The 19,055-nt window shown below is 56.5% G+C and overlaps 2 protein-coding genes and 1 long non-coding RNA gene across 3 annotated transcripts in view; 2 read left to right on the forward strand and 1 right to left on the reverse strand.

The window, feature by feature from the left end:
* The first annotated feature begins 797 nt into the window (after positions 1-797).
* STARD5 (StAR related lipid transfer domain containing 5) lies at positions 798-14,465 on the forward strand. The gene is made up of 6 exons (XM_058294752.1): positions 798-954; positions 1,558-1,607; positions 1,951-2,083; positions 7,437-7,554; positions 7,826-7,919; positions 10,391-14,465. The coding sequence occupies exons 1-6, from the start codon at positions 856-858 to the stop codon at positions 10,536-10,538; spliced, it is 642 nt and encodes a 213-aa protein (XP_058150735.1). The 5' UTR covers positions 798-855; the 3' UTR covers positions 10,539-14,465.
* On the forward strand, positions 2,090-4,789 carry LOC139438735 (uncharacterized). The gene is made up of 2 exons (XR_011648497.1): positions 2,090-3,248; positions 4,022-4,789. It is a non-coding gene; the product is annotated as an uncharacterized lncRNA (long non-coding RNA).
* The window catches only part of IL16 (interleukin 16), a 103,818-nt gene continuing 99,153 nt past the window's right edge, over positions 14,391-19,055 (reverse strand). Inside the window, exons 17-19 of the mRNA XM_004447702.5 lie at positions 17,674-17,926; positions 17,346-17,468; positions 14,391-14,861 (exon numbers count right to left, since the gene is read on the reverse strand). Of these exons, the coding sequence (XP_004447759.2) occupies positions 14,647-14,861; positions 17,346-17,468; positions 17,674-17,926 (591 nt within the window). The 3' untranslated portion in view covers positions 14,391-14,646. The remainder of the gene's footprint in view (positions 14,862-17,345; positions 17,469-17,673; positions 17,927-19,055) is intronic.

Raw genomic sequence — 19,055 nt, forward strand, 5'->3', positions numbered from 1 at the left:
TAAGGGACCCGCCCCAAGCCCCACAGCAAGCAGGGAGTGCACTGGGGTTCAGGACTTGGGCTCCCTAACCCCCCATCACAACCTGGCAGCCCAGCGCCTCCTCCAAAAGGGGGTTTCCTGTGTCACTTTGTTTACACCACTCTTCCAAACATCCCTTTCCAACTTTGAAACAAACAACGAGCGCATTCACACAAAGAAAGAAAACAAGGACAGCCGTCAGTCAGCGTTGCCCTTGGCAAGTATTTAACTGAGTGCGGCGCTGAAAGGGGAGGCAGCGGAGAACCGCTCGGGTCCCACCCAGGCGCACCCACTAAGACCCGCCAGGCATTCCAGCCACAGCCTGCCAGGGCCGAGCTCGGCTTCCCACGAGGCGCGCCCCGTGCAAGCTCAGCCTCGAGCAGCCGCGCAGGCCACAAAGGGGGTGGTGATTCTGCCGCTTCTTCTGCTCCCCACATACCCAGCCGCGGAGACCTCCACCCCCTCACCTCGGGCCCCCTTTCTCCCCGCGGCCGCGCGCCGCCGCCCCCCTCCCGGGCCCCGGCCCCCCACAGGTCCCGCAGCCTGCCGGCCCCTCCCGGGGCGGAGCCCCCCGGTAGCCCGTTTCTGGGGCGAGCGCCACCCGGCCCCGCCCGGCTGGGGCCAGCCCGCCCGCAGGGCCACGCCACCCTCCTGGAGCCGGACGCACGCGCGGCTCCCGCTCCGGGGCCCCTCCCAGCACCCCCGCGGGGGCGGGCGGTGACGCCACCCGCGGGCCGGCCCCGCCACCTCGGCCCCGCCAATCCCCGGCGGCCGGGGCCCGGGGCGGGGCGGCAGCGGCTTCCCTCGGCCCGCGGCCTGCGCGCAGCCGCCGGCGCGATGGACCCCGCGTGGGCCGCGCAGACCGGCGAGGCGGTGGCGCAGAAGGTCCTGCGGTACCGGCGGGACGCGGCGGGCTGGAGGGTCTGCCGCGAAAACGTGAGTGAGGGGCGGCGCGGGGTCCTTTGCAGCCCGGGGCCGCGGTCCTCCAAGCCCCCGGGCTCGTCCTCTCCCCACTGTCCTCGGCTCCGCCTCCCCCCGCAGCTGGGCTGCAGAGAGTATCCGATGGGGGTTCCTTCTCTGATGAACACTGCGCCTGGTGTGCGTAGGGACCCCCGGCGTTAAGTAGCTGAGCTTTTCCCTGGGGGTCTTGTCAAGATCACCTGGCTGGCGATTAGGACTGGAACCGGAAGCAGCAGGCTCCAAAGCCTCGGCTCCTTAGAGCTCGCCCCCGCTGGCGTTCCCAGAGGGGCGCATGGGAATACTTGTGCTTATATTTTATTTTTAATTAATAGCTTGGACTTTCTCGAGGAAACCAAATGCTTGGCACCTTTCAGGGCGGGTGAAGATCCCTTCTCCCCGCTCCACTGCGCAGGGCTGCGGAGGCCAGCCCGGGGCCGGTGGGCACGCGGTGCTGGGTGACTGTGGGGCTGCGGCTCGGGAGGCGTGGGCTCCTTTGGTCTGTAAAGCCCGGGTGGAGTCAGGCGATGTCCCAGGGCCCTGCCGGACCTAAAAATCCTCCGCTTCTGTGCCTCTTGACAGGACGGCGTGTCCGTGTCCTGGCGGCCGTCGGACGAGTTCCCGGGCAACCTGTAAGTGCTGCTGCTGGAAGGTGGCCAGGTGGCCAGCCGCGCCGCCCCCTCCGGCCGTCCTGAAGCGCTTGCTTCAAGGAAGAGCCCGGGCACCCAGGGCTCCAGTCCCTCCTCCAGAAAAGCATGGCCTCCTGTTCCGAGCTGAATCGTCTTCAGCAAACCGCGTTCTTGGGACAGCCTTCTGTCCCTTTGTGCAGCCCTGAGGGGTGGTGGCCAGGAAATGCCAGCCCTTTCTGGGCAAGGCTGCCCCAAGGAGGGATTCAGACCCCGCTCGGCCTTGTGCCTCCTCGCAGGAAAGCAGTCTGATTGACGCTGGGGGGTCGGCTTCCCTCTTGTGCTCCAGGTACAGGGGAGAAGGCGTCGTGTGGGGGACCCCGGAGGAGGTGTGGGACTGCGTGAAGCCGGTGGCTGGGGGCCTGCGGGAGAAGTGGGACGAGAACGTGGCCAGTTTCGAAATCGTCGAGAGCATCACCGACGTAAGTCTCTCCGAGCGTGTGGTCCCCAGCCTGGCCCCTGATCCGTTACCTGACCCGCCCCCGCGGAGAGGTCGGCACCCAGGCTGCCGGCACCCAGGCTGCACCCTGCTCGCGACAGGCCCACAGAGGCAGAGGGGCTCAACAGAGCTGAGAAAACGCGGCCGCAGCTGATAGTGGTGCACAGGGGGTGTCAAAGGCAGTTCCGGGGTTCCGCCCATCAGCTCTCGGTTGAAATTTTAGCCCTTTGAGGTAATGAACGCACAGAGCCCTGGCCCGGGGGTCGGGGTTCTCTGGAGCTGGGGGGCCCAGCCAAGTGTCGGTTTCCGGGTTAGGGTCTCTCCTTTGGTTAAATGTGTGCCATTTGGACCAGAGCTGCCCAGTAGGACTTTCTGCAGCGATGGATGAGTTCTGTAACTTCCCTGGCCAATATGGTAGTGACCTGCGCCCTGTGGTCACCGAGGAAATCAACTGTTCATTTTATTTCATTTGAATAAATTAACTTCCCTAGTGGCTACTGTTGTAGAATTTGAGAGAAGTTCAATTATTTGAGTATAGAGAGGCCAGGACTCAGGAATGATTTTGAGAAGGAAAAATGGTGTATTGATGGCCAGCTGGACTTGGGAGCTTTCAGTTTGAATCCCGAGCCCCGAACAAGATTTTCAAACGTCTTTTATACAGAGAGGAAAGGCCAAATGGTCCCTTTGTTTCAGTTCTCAATAGGCTTCAATTAGCATATATATCTTCCACATCTTAGGTAAGCTTTTAGCATGGACTCCAGATATTCTAGATAAGCTTTTAGCATATTTGGTTTTTGCATTTCCCCTAAATACTTAAAGTTTATAGCCCTTGCATTGTTAAACTGTTTCCTGGGACTGCAGCCGTTGCCATTGTCCCTAAGGGCAGGACTGCAGCCTCTTACGGTTCCACACTCAAGTCAAACAGCTTAGGTTATCTCTGAAGAGACAAAGAGCCTTCCACCCATAGCCCACATCACTACCATTCGAGACAGCCCAGCTCTGCATGGTCCTGCCTTGGAATCCTTCCAGCTGTAAGATCCTGTCTTATTTTGATTACAGAAGTTCAGAAAGGAAAAAAAAATCAGCGTAGCCAAGGCTAATAAGAAAGTTGTTTTGCAGAAACACTTCCAGCCGGTTCAGCTTGAACAGTGAGTTGATTTTTTATATCTGTGGACGTGGCACCCTGTGGGGTGTTTAGGCAGATGGCATGTGAAACTTCCAAGATTCATCTGGTCGTACCTGGGGTGCTTAGCCTTGACCTAGAAGTCACGTTTCATTCCCAGCTCCTGCCTGTGGTTCCGGAAGGGCGGCTTTTATCCCTGATGTACACAGGGTGGTTTTAAGTCTGTTGCCCTCAAAGTTGAATCCGTTTGTGAAGTTACTCTAGTTCAGTTCTCCTGTGATCTCTCTGATAACTTGGTGGGGAAAGTCTCAGCTAGGTGCGAACACACCGCTAACTCCTGCTTAGTGCCTGCTAATCTCCTCGAGAGCAAAACCAACAGCTGACCTCCAGCTCAGAATGAGAATTAGAATCTAACAAGTCCTTGTGGCTGTTTTGTAGTTCCCATCTACTGATGGCAAGCGATTCATTTTCTGCCCCCACTCTAGAAGTTAAATGGTTTCCCCATTTAAAATAAACTATTATTTTTTTGGAGACAACTACTAAGTGAATAATAGGTTAGGTGGTCCCAGAGATGGCAAAGAATTGTGAAGATAGTGTGCAAATAATTACACACAAATGATTGGCGTTTAGGAAACATGAGTTATAAAACCCTTAAAACATAATACTAATGAAATTAGCAGAATGACCATATATAGAATTCTCTGGAGTAGTGAAATAATGTTTGAAATATTTGTGATGATGAATGCACAGCATTGTGATTAAAATAAAAACCATGGATTATACATTTTAAAAAAACAGGTAAAAGAAGCTGCGTACTTTTAGCATGTTTGTACCTCGTTGTCTTGATACAACAGCCAATGGGACAGAGAGAACCTGAAAGGCCCCCAAAATTATAGATGATACCTGAGCTGCCGGAGCATTGCCTACAATGATACGAGCTGTCTTTCATGGAACTTTATACTATGCCACGTGCTCAGAGCGCTTAAACCAAGGCCAAGGGACAGAAATGGTTTGATCAAGGTAAAGAGACATGCCTGAGTTCACAGGCAGTAAGTGAGAGCCAGGCGCCCAGCCCCTGCACGTGGCACCTCTTCGAGGGGCCACAGGACCGCTTTCTACACCTCTGCCCTGCCTGTGCCCCAGCTCCAGTGCTGGGTCCCCTGGCCTGATTCCGCCTACGCCTCACAAATGACCCTCTTGCTGCTTTTTCCTGAGTTTGCCAGTACCAGGGGGGCTCGCCTCTGCTGAGTGGTCCAAGCTGTTCTCTGCCTGGAGCAGGCCAGCTCCCTGCCTGGAGCTGCTGAACCAGGTCACACTGGACCGTCAGTGCCTGACACCCAGTGGCAGCCCAGAGCACCCCCCATCCCCTGCCTGCCCCAGTTATCCTCTCCTGCAGGGCTCTTCCAACTGTCTGCTTGCATATCCCCAACAGATTTTTGAGGAATTGTGTCGTCCCCCACTCGTTGAGAGCTAACGTTGAGCTACCATCTAAATTTTAAGTTGCAAAAGGTATTATTTTTGACATGTAATAAATCTGGCAATTTAAAATAAAACAACATCGTTTTAGATATATCTAAATAGTATAAGCATGTATTAAAACGTGTAAAGAAGTCATACATTTTTCTTTTGGTTTCTTTTCTATTGTCACTTGTTTTTGTCTTTTTTTTTTTTACCATATGTATTTTTAAATGTATGAGCAAATTTTTCTTAAATAGTTGGAAGCCTTCTATCGATTTTTCCCCATGAACTCAAGCTTCCATTCCACTTAGTCCACTGAATTTTACACTGATAACCTTGTGTCAGTGAGGATTCTCCAGGGGCACAGAACCAGCAGGATACGGGAGAGATTTATTATAAGGAATTGGCTCGTGCACCGTGGCAGCTGGCAAGGGAGAATTCTGGCAAGCCAGAGACTAGAAATTGCAATTGAAGTCTGAGTCCAAGTTTCTTTGGCTGGGAAACTTGGAAGGAGTGGAGGGTGTGGTCTTGGAAAAATGCCTTCTGATCCCTGGCCCCCTCACATCTCCCTCTTAAGACCGCCGATTGATTAGACGAGGCCCACCCACATAAGCAAGGGTAATTCTTTTCATTAAACTGAACTAACGCTAATCCCATCTATGAAATACCTCCACACAACAATTAATCCAGGGTTTGACCAAACCACTGGACACCATAACCTGGCCAAAATGAAATAAAATCAACCATCACAGTCTCTGCATCTATCCTTGAGAGTCTTACTGATCACTGCTGTACCACTCTGCACCAATAATTTTTAAAAATTATTTTAAAAATTGTTTCTCTCCTGTCTCCATAGGCTTTTAAGTGTTAAAAATATCTGGAGTGAGTTATTATTGCAAGTTATTAAAGCAACATGATCATATTACACATTTTGATGAAGAACTATGAAGGATAAAATACTTGGCATCTCTCAGTGAGATGAATGGGAGCCCTTTTTTCTAATTAATCCATGGATCCATGAAAACACAACTCATTGCTAACAAAGATGCAGCCTCCAGTAGACATCAACCATAAAAAGAAGGGGAAGTATGGGCTACTGGCAAACTCAGGTTTACAGAAAGCCGAGAAGCAACTAACAAGTGGTAGTTCTTTGTTATCGCTGAAACAATGAAGACGTGGCCCTTCCTTCTAGGGGGTTATTTCTCAGCATGATTTTGACAAATATCAAATATTCTAATTCTAAGAAAGGTGGTGGTTGGATGGATGGGTGGATGGATGGATGGATGGATGGATGGGTGGATGGACGGATGGATGGGTGGGTGGTTGGATGGACGGATGGATGGGTGGGTGGATGGATGGACGGATGGGTGGGTGGGACACAAAACCATGCTGCCAGTTTGCTGCATTTATAACATGATGCCACTGCCTTTTTGTCTGTGCCAGTGTCCCCTCTGGCCTTGTCTCTAGACAATTGCCCTCAGAATGATGCATTTTTTGGCAGTAATCAGTGATAGAAGGCATATGGCTAGGTGTTTAAAAATCATCACTTTTGCCACCCCCTATGAGGTACCAGAATTCAGAAAAGGCAAAATTATCTTGTTTCTAATGCCACGCTTTAACTTTTCATAGAAATATGCTTGAGCAAAAAGGCATGAAATTCTGTCACCCTTATGGAACGGTTGATTCCGTGTTGAGACCAATATTCCTGATCATCGCTTGGGTACCCTGGGGGATTTTATGCCCGGGACAGTGCATGGGAGGAAGATTCCAGAAGGTGGGGTAGGCTGTCCTTTTTCCAGGGGGGAAGCGCAAGGGGGCGTGCAGCAGTGCTCAGGGTCCTTTCAGGAAGAAGTGGCCCGCGGTGTGGACTCGCCTGAACCTTGATTCGTACCCGCTTTGGAAAGTGCCAGGGGCCCTGGGGAAACCTGCTCACCTGCTGTGGAGACCCCGAGGCCAGAGGTTCCTCGGTGACACGGAGCGCCACAAACCTCCATACCCAAAGGGGCGGTGGAGAGGAGAGCTTCGCCAGTCCCCTTGTTCCCCAGACGCCTCCCCAGGCCTGGGCCGCCTTCGGGCCGGCTGCGCTTTGCTGGGACCTTGGGAGGGTGCGGCCCTGCAGGAGGAGGGGCTGGTGGGATAGAGCGCGGGGTGGCTGCGCGGTACCCGTCGGTCCCTGGGAGGGAGAGTGGAGGGTCTGAGGCCGGGCAAGGCTCCAGGGGTGCTCCACGGGACCAGGGAGAGACAGGAAGCCACTGGGGTGCACGTGCCGGAGGAGCTCACTCAGGCCAGCACGCGCGGGCCTTAGACGGGGGGCCCTCCCGGAACACGCGCCCAGAGCCGCCTCCGCGCAGGCCTGCCCCCCACGTGCCGTCCCTGCCGGGGGCTCCGCGGGCAGATTCGTTCACCTTGGTCGAGCCCCTGCCCCGTCACGTGGGTCAACAACGCTTGTCAGTCGGGGTTTTGTAGGACACCTGAGACCCTGGTGCAGCCAGGCTCGCGCTTTGGGTGCTCGGTAAATGACAGCTCTTCCGAGCTCGTGCGCACGCCTCCAAGTGGCCCTGTGTGGAGCCAGGCCCGGGCCGCAGCCCTCCATCTTACGAACGAGGGGTGTTTCGTGGCCTGCTGTTTGTGGCCCCGTCCACAAATGCCATCCCCGTTTTCCAGGCCCCGGAGGGGGGCGCGGGTGGATGAGCCCCGGGAGGGCTGGGGAGAGAGGTCCGGCCGTGGGCAAGCGGGGCCTGCCTTGCCGCTGCAGACGCTGAGCGTGAGCAGAACCACCACGCCCTCGGCCGCCATGAGGCTCATTTCTCCCAGAGATTTCGTGGACTTGGTGCTCGTCAAGGAACACGAGGACGGAAGCTTCAGCTCCAGCGGTGAGTGATGCCCGGCGGCGCCGCCAAGGGCTCCACGGGCTGCTGGGCTCCTCCTCCTCTCATCCCTTCAGCGGCCGCCTTCCAGAATATTCCGGAATATTCTTTGCTCTCTGGCTTGTGTGTGCGCCTGCGCGTGAGGGAGGGGATGGGGTGCCGTGGGGGGGCGAGGTCGAGCTTTAAGCGGCCCCTGGTCCCCGGATCTGCGAGCCCCGTGGGTGCTGGGCAAAGGGGGCCCGACCCTGTGGCCCTGACCCTCTGCCCTGCCCCCCAGCCACCCACGTGGAGCATGTGTCGTGTCCTCCGAAGCCAGGGTACGTGAGAGGATTTAACCATCCCTGCGGCTGCCTCTGTGAGCCTCTGCCCGGGTAAGAGCGCCGCGCCGGGCCTGGCGGGGACGCGTCCCGCGGCTGTGCCATCAAAACGGGCACCTGGATGCGATGCGCAGCGGGAACGACGCTCCCAGCTCCGAAGGCCTCGGCGTTGCAAGCGCTGTCGCGTGCGCGTCGACGATGCGATCCGCGCCGGTCCCTGGCGAATGGGAAGGAAGCGTGGGGGCAGGTCGTTCTTGTCGTTTTCGATCTGGAGAATCCTCCCTCTGGCCTGCTAAGGCGGGTGGGTCAGGTGTCACGGCCCCGTTTAACAGAGGAGGAAACCGAGGCTCGGGGAGCTTCAGAGCCAAAGGCTGGGAGGTTGGCAGGGCGATGGGGCCCCATGTCTCCTCTCCGTGTCCTGGCTGAGCGCGTTGCCGTCGCCAGTCCACGTTCCCGCATGGTCGAGGAATGGGATGGAGCGGCCCGGGCGCTGGGGGGCGGCCCTCGGGCCACGCCGTGCGGCGGCGGCGGAGCTGGGCTCCGGCAGGTTCTTACTGGGGCTTTTCTGTGTAGTTGACTCCCTGGTGTCTCCTGGGAGCCACCCAAGCCGACCCTGAAAACGATGACCGCTCAGGGCGTGTCCTGGGACACGTGTCCAGGGGAGCCTGCCCTCGCCACGCGATCCCAGCAGGCAGCCTTGGCACTGTGGGATTTTACTAGACTCCCAGGCCCAGCACCTTTCTGTAACCTGCTGAGCTGGCTTTTCAACCCTCTCTCGAAAGCTTACTTTAAGCATAAGTAAAATTCTTTTACTTTGAAAATACCCTGGCTGTGTTTCCCACTCCCCGCAGTCATCATCGTCATCGTCGTAGCAGCAGCAGCAGCCAACACTTAACATAGCTGTGCTGCATGTCAGGCACTCTTCCAGGGGCTCGACGTAAATTAACCCATTTTTATTCTTACAGCTGCCCTGCTATAATGCTGGTATCCCTGCTTTTTAAAGGAAACGGGAACCCAGAGAGGTTAAGTCATGTGCCCTATGTCACACAGCCAGAGAGCAATGAAGTGATACAGCCAGACTTGAAATGCAGGCGTCTGGCTCCAGCGTAGCCTAGAGGTTGATCTCTCAAAACAGATCAAGCGTCTGCCCTCTCTGAGCCTCCATTCTAGCGAGGGCAGCAGGAGACAGATAAAAGCCAAACACACCAGTAGTTCTGTCAGGTGTGGTTGTTACCTGATGTTGACCCATGCTTTGGAGAAACATGAAGCCAGGACAGGGAGGGTTGTGTCTAGAGGGGGTCAGTAAGGGCCTCACAGGCAAGGGGACACCTGAGCAACGCGCTGATGGAGGGACCCTGGGCCTGGCTGCAGGGGGCGTGTTCCTAGCAGAGGTGGAGCGGGGTGGGGGGTGGGGTGGGAGGGAGGGAGGCTGCTGGGGGGGCGGGAGGGAGGCTGCTGGGGGGGTGTGGAGGGGCAGGAGGGAGGGAGGCTGCTGGGGGGGCGTGGAGGGGGGAGGGAGGCTGTTGGGGGGGCGTGGAGGGGCGGGAGGGAGGGAGGCAGCTGGTGGGGCGTGGAGGGGCGGGAGGGAGGGAGGCTGCTGGGGGGGAGTGGAGGGGCAGGAGGGAGGGAGGCTGCTGGGGGGGAGTGGAGGGGCAGGAGGGAGGGAGGCTGCTGGGGGGGCGTGGAGGGGGGAGGGAGGCTGTTGGGGGGGCGTGGAGGGGCGGGAGGGAGGGAGGCTGCTGGGGGGGCGTGGAGGGGCGGGAGGGAGGGAGGCTGCTGGGGGGGAGTGGAGGGGCGGGAGGGAGGCTGCTGGGGGGGCGTGGAGGGGAGGGAGGGAGGGAGGCTGCTGGGGGGGCGGGAGGGAGGCTGCTGGGGGGGCGTGGAGGGGGGAGGGAGGCTGTTGGGGGGGCGTGGAGGGGCGGGAGGGAGGGAGGCTGCTGGGGGGGCGTGGAGGGGTGGGAGGGAGGGAGGCTGCTGGGGGGGAGTGGAGGGGCGGGAGGGAGGCTGCTGGGGGGGCGTGGAGGGGAGGGAGGGAGGCTGCTGGCGGGGAGCAGAGCGAGGAAGAGGGCAGGGCCTATGGTCCGAGAGCCCCGGGGGCCAGGCCAGGAGGCTCGAGCCCTCCCGCAGGCTTGGGCATTGTCCCTGAATAAAACCTTCTGGCAGCGGAGACGAGTCTCCGGTGTCAGGGGACAGGAGCTAAAGCAAGGGGACTCGCCCGGAGGCGGCGGGCATCTAGGCGCGCGGCCACAGTCCTCACCGCGGGCGGGGAGAGGTGACAGATCCCGGGCCGTCGTCGAGGCAGCGTGTTTGCCTCCTCGATCCAGCGCTCGCCTGTGCCCAGCAGGCGCGCCCCAGGTCTTCTCCATCCATCCTTACAACAAGCCGCAGGGGCAGCTGCCACCCGGCCTCCTGCGAGGGCCTGGGCGCCTGGCGACACCTCTCCGTCGACGCCCAGAGCGGCGGGCGAGCGCGGGGCGTCGCTGGCCGTGGCCGCCCGCCGCGTGACAGGGCCGTGTCCTTCCCAGGGAGCCCGACAAGGCGCGCCTGGTCACCTTCTTCCACACCGACCTCAGCGGCCTCCTCCCGCGGACCGTGGTGGACGCCTTCTTCCCCCGCAGCATGGCCGCCTTCTACGCCAACCTTCGGGCGGCGGTGAGGAGCGCCCGGCACTGACCGCCCGCCCGCTGCCCACGACCGCCGCATCGCGCCGGGGAGCCGGGAGGTGGCTCTTCGGAACGGGAGGCGGGAGAGTGGACGGCGAGCTTCTGAGAAGAGCAGCCCGCGGCCACCGCCCGGCCCCATCCAGGAGGGGGCCGCGCGGGGTCTTGCTTGCGCTCTGCCCTCCACCTGGCCGCTACCCAGACGCCTCCTGGGGCAGCGCAGGCCAGGCGCTGGCCATGCCCGACAGCAGCTCAGCGCGGCACCGGGCAGTGCTTCCCTGTCCGAAGCCTGTGTCTGCTGGTCACTCTCAGGAAAGTGTTCCCCTGTTGGTCGAAACGACCATCAGCCGAATCCCAAAAACACTGAAAACCATCCGCTGCCTTCCGAGCCCCTGGCGCCGCCCCCAGAGCCGTGCTGCGGGCCCCAAGACGTATTTTCCTGCTAGCACTGTGCAAGATTGTCCCCCCATCCCCGATGGGGTAAGCGTTAAAGAAAAATGGTTTCAATCGTCTTTTGTCAGAGCTTTTCCGTTCTAATGGGTTGCTCCTCTCGCTCTTTCTCTCCTCCTCGAGTTCACACTCACGTGCCCAGGAAATCGGGTTGGTCCAGCCTGTCCCCGGCCGAGTCTGTGGGCTCGGGGCTGTGCTCTCTGGAGGTGGTCCTGAACTGGGAAAGCTGCTTGTCGCTGCACATGGAAGTCTGGGGAGAAGAATGTCGTGCCCTAGGCGTGTGTCCTTCCTGGCCCTCGGTGATGGAGGCCAGGCGAGGCGTCTGCTGGCCTCAGGCCCCGATCAGCCACAGGCCTGTCCGAGCAGGCCCCGCTCTGCCAGCCCTCCCTGCCCGGCTGCGCTACCCCGGACGCCGTGCCCTCCCCTGGGCATCAGAACTGGGGAGCGCGGCCCACGGTCCGGAAGGGGCCCCAGCAGCCATGCCACCCCGTGTCCCTCTCCCCCGTCGGGGCCACGCAAACCAGATAGCGGTTCTCTGGCACCCCCACAGCCTCACCCCACGGCCAGCACCTCCTTGTAAGGAGGATCTCTTGCATGCCTGGCCAGTGTCCTCGCAGATTCTGTTGCCTGCGTAAGAAATTTCCAAAGAGTCCTCAGCCCTTGTTCCTCCAAATCCAGACATTTCCTTTGTGTCCTAGAAACTCATTTCCAACACCTGAGTCACGGGTGACTGTCTCCTGAATGTGCTGGGATCTGATCAAGTTCTTTAAAACACAAAAACTTGTGTCAAAGGCGGTAGAAAACCAACTTCTTTCTGTGCTCTAACAGCACAGATTCCACAGTCCTGCCATTAAGTTGGTCCCAGTGAGAAATCTTCACTGGACTCCTGAATTTGGTAAGATTTCGATCATTCATCTATTTGCTCATTCAGTAAAATCTCCTGGCCTCTCTCCTGGGTCCTGACCTGCAACGTGACTTGATCTCCTCAGTCCAGCAATTCTAGTGGCACCAGCCAGGGAGCACTTTCACAACGGCCCTCCAAGGACCACCCTGGAAGGCGGTACGCTTACCAAGGTGGCACCACCGCGTCCAGCCCTGTCCAGCTAGATGGAAGGCCAGCCTCTCAAGGACTCGGCTCGCCGGGTGCTGTGGATGGCCTCTGCCTGCCCTGTTCCCCCACGTGCCTGGTGCTGTCGTTTTCATGGGCCCCCTGGACTAGGGCAGAAAACATCCTGGTTTCAGCCCTACGAGTTAGAAATCGAGCTCTTGAACCCATTTCTTAACATCTCTGTGCTCTGATGTTTTGTCTTTTAAAAGAAAATACGGGGGCATGGATACTAATCCCAGTGTAGTCTGCTTCTTGAAAGTCAGTGCAAATGAGATGATGTATGAATCAATGAAACGCTGTGCACAGCGACGAGCTAGGGCTGTCTGAGCGAGGCCCAGGATGGAGAGTCCCCATGAATTGGCAGTTAACTTGCAGGGATTTTTGCAGTATTGGAGGATGCCTGGAAATATTTTCAACTGCATTGCTCCCTGTGACTGCCTCAGCTCTGAAGAAGTTGGCTGAAATAAAGCTAAATCTCAAGTGCATATTCCAGATCATAGAGCTCAAACGTGACCCTTCCGCCCTGGAGAGGGAAGCGGGGGCTGCAGCCATGCCCTGAGTGGCCTCTTTCAGCTGGGGAAGGAGGGAACTTTCTGAAACAGGTCAGAGACGGGGTACAGGGAGGGCTGGGGCCTCCCCCACCTGCACGACCTCAACCTCAAACGCTGCTGCACCCTCCCGATGATGAGCCTCCTGGCCTGGGCACCTTCATGTCCCAGGCCCATGCCCAGCTCTGGGCTCATTCATTTCCTCACCTTTCCCCCTTGAGGAAAAGCCACTTTTTCCTTCCCTGGGCTGGTCCCCCATCATTTGGCTGCTTGATGAGTTTCAAAGTAATTGGCCAATTGTAGGAAATGTCTCTGTGACTGTGTGCACAGAAGGCAAGATTCTAGAGGCGAGGAATGTGCCTGCCCTATCCCCACGGCCCCATTGCCCAGCCCTGGGCAGGTGCACAGGAGGACAGAGAGAAAACGGAGAAATGCCTTTTGTTGTCCAACCTTGTTCATCTTCGGAGTTTATTAAATCTAAAATGCTGACACGGATGTTCACAAGTGATCTTGTATGCATCCACTGGTTGACAAACTCAGATTGGGATGAGCGATTCAACTGAAAGAACATAAACTACTCCAAGGCCTTATTTCTCAGATTGAGTAGAACAATGACCCGATGCCCACTCTAAGGAAGTCACTAACGGGGTTTTCGTGAAGGTGGGGACCTGGCTGGGTTTCCCAGAGCCCACCAGCAGGAAACGGACCCCGGAGAAGCCACCAGACTCCATTAAACAGGGCCCAGTAGACACTGGCCTGGGAATAACCACTTCTCATGCATTGTCTGTGGCCTTTTTTCCTATAGTTGTTTTCACTGGAGCAGGGGCTGAGGAAGGTCTAATTCTCTGGCCGGGAGATACTGGTTACTGCTATAGGAAATCCCATTGCCTTGTCCTTGGCAATCTGACATGAAGAAATGACCAAACTGAATATTCCCTGGGTCCACAGCTGGAGATATTTTTCCCACAATGCTCTGCACTTGAGAGCGCCTTGGCCTGAGGGTCTCTGCTCTGTCCAGCAGGGAGTGCACACTCTCGGCTTCGGTGCTCTGGTCACTGCAACGGTGCAGTTCAGGGTGCTGGAGAGACTCCTGTGATTCCTAAAGACAGTGTCAACGCCAGGCTTGGCACATGCAGGGCGAATGCTGGCAACTTTTCCCTGACCCTCTCTGCTCCCGCGGGCACATTCCACTGGCACAGTCGTCCACACTCTGACCGCGCCTGTGCGCCTCTCCACCCACCTCCTCTACCACCTGGTCTCACCCTTGCCCAGGATCACTTCTCCGAGCCAATCAAAAGCCACTTTGCCAACGTTTTGTGTGGCAGATTGTATTTCCTAAAAACGGCCTGGGCCCTACGCCCCCTGCTCTTAAACCTGGGTGGGCTGTGCTGGCCCTGAGCAGGAGAGCGGAGGTTGGGTGGTAGAAGCATGCCGCTCCCTCGCTCTTGGGAGGCTCATCCTGGAACTCGGCCGCCATGTTGTGAGGAAGCCCCGGCCACATGGAGAGCTCACCTGTAAGTGTTCGGGCCGAAGGCCCCAGCTGAGTTCCCAGCCACCGTCACTGCCAGACGCACGTGTGATGTCAGATGGTTCCAGCCCCTGGCCTTTGAGTTGCTCCAGCTGACAAGTAGAGTGGAGATGACCCAGCCTCTCCCCACCCTGCCACACTGGAGATCCGTAAGAGAGAGAAACGTGCGGTGGTGGGGTGGGCTTTTACTCAGCCATGGTCCCTGGAACGTTTTGCGAAGCAAGACATGGATTTCATATCAGATTGTAACACATTTTATTTATGTCACTGTGATATTATCATTAAACTCTCTCTATACAAAGTCTACAGTTGGTGTCAGCCACCCCAGGGTGGCACTCCCCTTACTCTGGGGACAGCCCTCTTGCTGGGTGGTGCCCCTGAAGGCCCAGTCCTGGACACCAGTCGCCAGGAAGCACGTCTGGGCTTTCCCCCATCGGGGCGGAGGTAGAAGAGACCCTGAGAATCAGCAGTTGTGGGAGGCCACATGCTATTGGCTTTGGTGCTCTGCCTGGGGGTCTCCAGACGCTGTGGTCCCCTTGGACTGAAGGCTTTTCCTCCTGATGACAATAGTGACGGGGCCGTCAGGCAAGGCCTTGATGATGTTCCAGGCTTCAAACCGTGTGAGGCCCTGCATGGCAGTGCTGGCCAGTTGTAAGAGCTCGTCACCTGGCTGGACTGTCTGGCTCTGTTCTGAGACTGCCCCTGAGATGAGGGAGAAGCAGCTTATAATGGGTTCCAAGGTGAGAAGGGAACAAGGAGAGGTACTTCCTACTACTGGTCTCCGAGGAGCCGGGACAGCTGGGAAGGGGTGTGCCATTTCCTTGGGAACTAGATAGTGGTTCTAAAATGGGGCATCTCATAAAATAGTTTCTCGAGGGAAGCGGACTTGGTCCAATGGATAGGGCTTCCGCCTACCACATGGGAGGTCCGCGGTTCAAACCCCGGGCCTCCTTGACCCGTGTGGAGCTGGCCCATGCGCAGTGCTGATGTGCGCAAGGAGTGCCCTGCCACGCAGGGGTGTCCTCCCTGTAGGGGAGTCCCACGCGCAAGGAGTGCCCCCCGTAAGGAGAGCCGCCTAGCGCCAAAGAAAGTGCAGCCTGCCCAGGAATGGCGCCGCCCACACGGAGAGCTGACACAGCAAGATGACGCAACAAAAAGAAACACATTCCCAGTGCCGCTGACAACAGAAGCAGACAAAGAGCACACAGCAAATAGGCACAGAGAACAGACAACTGGGGCAGGGGGAGAAGGGGAGAGAAATAAATAAATAAATTTTTTAAAAAAAGGTTTCTTGAAAGTTGGGACACCAGGTGTCTGTGGTCCTTGAGAAAGATGTACCCCATGTTGTCCCAGGGGAGAGAGGCAGCTGTCAGGCAGCTGCAAGCCAGAGCCTGCCTGGGGAGACTTCCAGAGGTCATAGAGGACTCTGGGGGCGCCCAATCCTCCCCAAAGCCCCTGGGCCCCAGCCGCCCCCTTCACGTGCGAGCTCCCCTCTTCTCACTATGTCTTCAGGGAAGGGAGCGAGTGAGTTTTCATGCAAGATCTTCACAATGCTTTTGCTCTGAACAGCTGGCGACACCCCCTGGGCCACATAAAGGACCCCCTCTGTAAGGCCACATAAAGACATAATCTTAGGTGGCTCCCATGCTTTCCAAACTGCTCGTGGGAGCAGTGCTGTTGTACCGTTTACACTGAAAGAAAAATTTCCCATTCCTTTGACACAGTGATTGTCACCAATACTGAAGAGCAAGAAATAATAATTACCATAACAGCTATAGTTAAAATGTATTGTAGAATTTACAAAAATGATGTGGGGAGTGGGTTATATGGGAACCTCTTATGGTTTTTTGTTTTTTTTTTTAATGTAACATTCCTTGTGTTCTATTAATTTTTTAAAATTTTTAATTAAAAATTTAAAAAAAGTTTTTTTTTTAATGTATTGGGCAATTATTATGCAGCAGGCACCGTGCTAAATGCCCTGTGTTTGTGACAATAATGCATGGGGTGCATACTATTATCCGTTCCCTTTTCACAAGTGAGTCAACCTTAGTCTCCTTGGCCAGTTAACCCGCCCAGGGGTTCAGAGCTGCGGAGTGATGGGGCTTAGATCTGAACCCAGGCTTTCTGGCTCCCGAATCTACATTCCAAAGTGCCACATCCCCTGCCGGTGACAGGCTCCTCCCGGCTAGGCACATGGGACTGGGGTGGGAAAGTGACGGGGGTCATGCTGCCACCAGTGGCAGAACTCCCACTGGAGTCCAGGTCTCTTGACCCCAGACCCCGTGCCCATTCCAGGTCAACCTTCAAGAGCAAAAATATCTTCCCCAGAATTGATAAACGTGGATTCCAGAGAACTGCCAGGTGAGACAGTCTACCCTTTGGGTTTTAGCAGCCGCAGCGGAGCTTCCTCTAACCAAACCCATCGCCGACAGGGGATGGTGGAGAACAGGAAGCAGAGCCGGAATGACCCTTGGGACTCAGATTAAACCTGCACTTCCTTTCGTGGATGAGGCACCTCAGGCCCAGAGGGAAGGGTCACTTAGAAATTTAGAGGCAGAGCTGGGGCTGGACCACTTGACTCCCGTCCAGTGCTCCTCCCTCCACAACTCCTTGCTCTGTGAGTTGAGAAGCCGCAAAGAGTCAGGGGTTGTCCTATCTGGTAGCCACAGGTCATTCATGATTTTCTCGGGAAAATCCAGATGATCCCCACTTCAGGTTGGCTTCCATCCCCACCCGTGGCGCAAAAGAACATCACGGCATTTGCCAATGGCTCCTAGACTAGGGTGAGGCAGGCGAGGGTGAGTCAGGCAAGTGCAGGACCAAATCCTCCCTTCGTTTAAAATTTTGCTACTTTTGCTCATCATGGATTTTTGGCATTCATTTTGATTTTTTTAAAAATATTGCCTGAAATATTTTTAATCTTGGCGACTGAGTATTTTGATACCCCCTTAACTTTTGTGCCTTCAGGCCAGTGCCTCACTCACGTCACCCCAGCCCTGCCTCGCTGTACCAAAGTCAGGGCTTAACCGCTTCATGTCTCAAAATGAGAGGTTGTGGGGGTGTCTGAGCCCAGGAGGAAAAAGAGGAAAAGCAGAATGCAGCCCCAGGAAGGCCTGCGTGCCTCTTAAGAGGCCCGTGGGACACCTGCCCGCAAGTGGAGAGAATGCAAAGAGATGCACACCGCACCTTTGAAAATCCTGTTCACAGTGAGCGGCTTGTCTCCGTGGAGGGAGCCCCTTCCTCCTTCCAGGCTGAAGCCCAGCCCGGCAGGAGTCTTCTCCAGCGTCACCGTGCAGACCGTGGCCTCTGCTGCCGAGAGAAACACAGAGGCTGACGCTGCCCGCCGCCCTGGCGCGTGGACAGGTGCACCCAGACACGCCCTCGCACCGCAGACGAGGCAGGCCGCGCCTGCTTGGGGCCACACAGTGCTGAGCTGCCCCGCCAGGGCTGGCCCCTGGGGGGGGATCAGAGGCCCCAGGACCCAGGGGGCTTCAGGAGCGCAGGGAGAACTTACTGGATTCCACGGAAACGTCACTGGTGGTGGACGCGGAGGCTACAGAGTCGGTGGAGGAGCCCAGGTCGGGCGTGGCCGCCAGCCTCCTGGTGACAATCACCGCTTGCCTCGGGTCCCGAGCTTGGCGGAGGATGGCCAGGGCGTCGTTGTGCGTGGCGCCCTTGAGCGACTTGCCGTTAATGGAAAGAACCTCATTGCCCTTCTGGATAGTCCCTTCCTGGGCGGCCAACCCGTCCGGGAATACTCGGTGAACCTGGGCAAACCAGAGGAAGTCAGACCTAGAGCATATTTAAGGCCAAAGGAAATGAAGCCATGACCCGGGGGCCAGAGTTCCCTCTTTTGTCCAGAGCAGGTGTCACCATTAGTGATGGCGAGATGGACCCTCAGAATCCTTCCCAACACAGTGCCCGCGACTAAATCACTACAGTCCTATTAGCACTCCAGTTAACACCTTTGCCTTCCTGCCTGGATCTGCATTTTCCAGTTTACTGGAAGCACTGGTTCTGTGGCAATAGTTATTGTGTAGGAAAAGGTTTCTGAGGTCAAAGAAACTTGGGGAGCATTGGGTTAGACAAAAGCTCTGAAAATGTCCACAGTTAAAACATATTTATGTTAGAGCCTCTACAATGCACATTGGCATAGTAGATCTCCAAGAACAGGCGGAATAATACAGGATTCTCAAAGTGTTTGAGCCAGGAACCGTTTTTTCTTGGAGACATTCTCAGGTCCTACACAATGCACTTGAAGAAACGCCATCCTGGATAGTCTGGGCATTTCAACATCTTGTAGAGAAACCCTTGTGCTTTAGCCCCAGTCACCACTTTGCCTCCCTTTCTGCAAGACGTGTTGGAGGAAATCATCTCATGTCTGCTTCATTCAGCTTCTCCAGTAAGGTCAGCCTAATGCGCACATTTTAGAGGAAGAAGTGGTGGCATGCACGGGCAATCCCTAAAATGTGCTACGTGCTGCTTTGCTAACAGCGTGTGAGCAAGACTCTTTGTTTCCCTAAGTGGTTCTGGTGATGGAGAAACTACAAGGCCCAAATAAGCAGCACCTGCGCTCTCAATTGCAGTTCCCTCATCTATAAAAGTAGCATCAACACCACCTCCCCAGCCTGAGGTGTCGCGAGGATTCATTTGGACAATGCCTCAGCATGTACCCAGCACGGCACTTGGTCGTAGTTGGTGCTCAACGTCAGTTCCCTTTTAATGAATCCGGAAGTGGGTAGAAGTACTCAAATGCAGAAGGAAAAAGAGGAAGTTTCGTGCGTGTGCTCAGCCAGCGTCCACTGCTTCCTCCTGCTTGGAGAAGAGGCCGTGAGGTCTCGGGGGGGAACGGCCAGATGGGGTGCAGAGAGGGCTGCCTAATAGCAGAGCAAAACC

Source organism: Dasypus novemcinctus, chromosome 3 (genome assembly GCF_030445035.2).
Source record: "Dasypus novemcinctus isolate mDasNov1 chromosome 3, mDasNov1.1.hap2, whole genome shotgun sequence".
In the NCBI taxonomy this organism is placed as follows: Eukaryota; Metazoa; Chordata; class Mammalia; order Cingulata; family Dasypodidae; genus Dasypus; species Dasypus novemcinctus.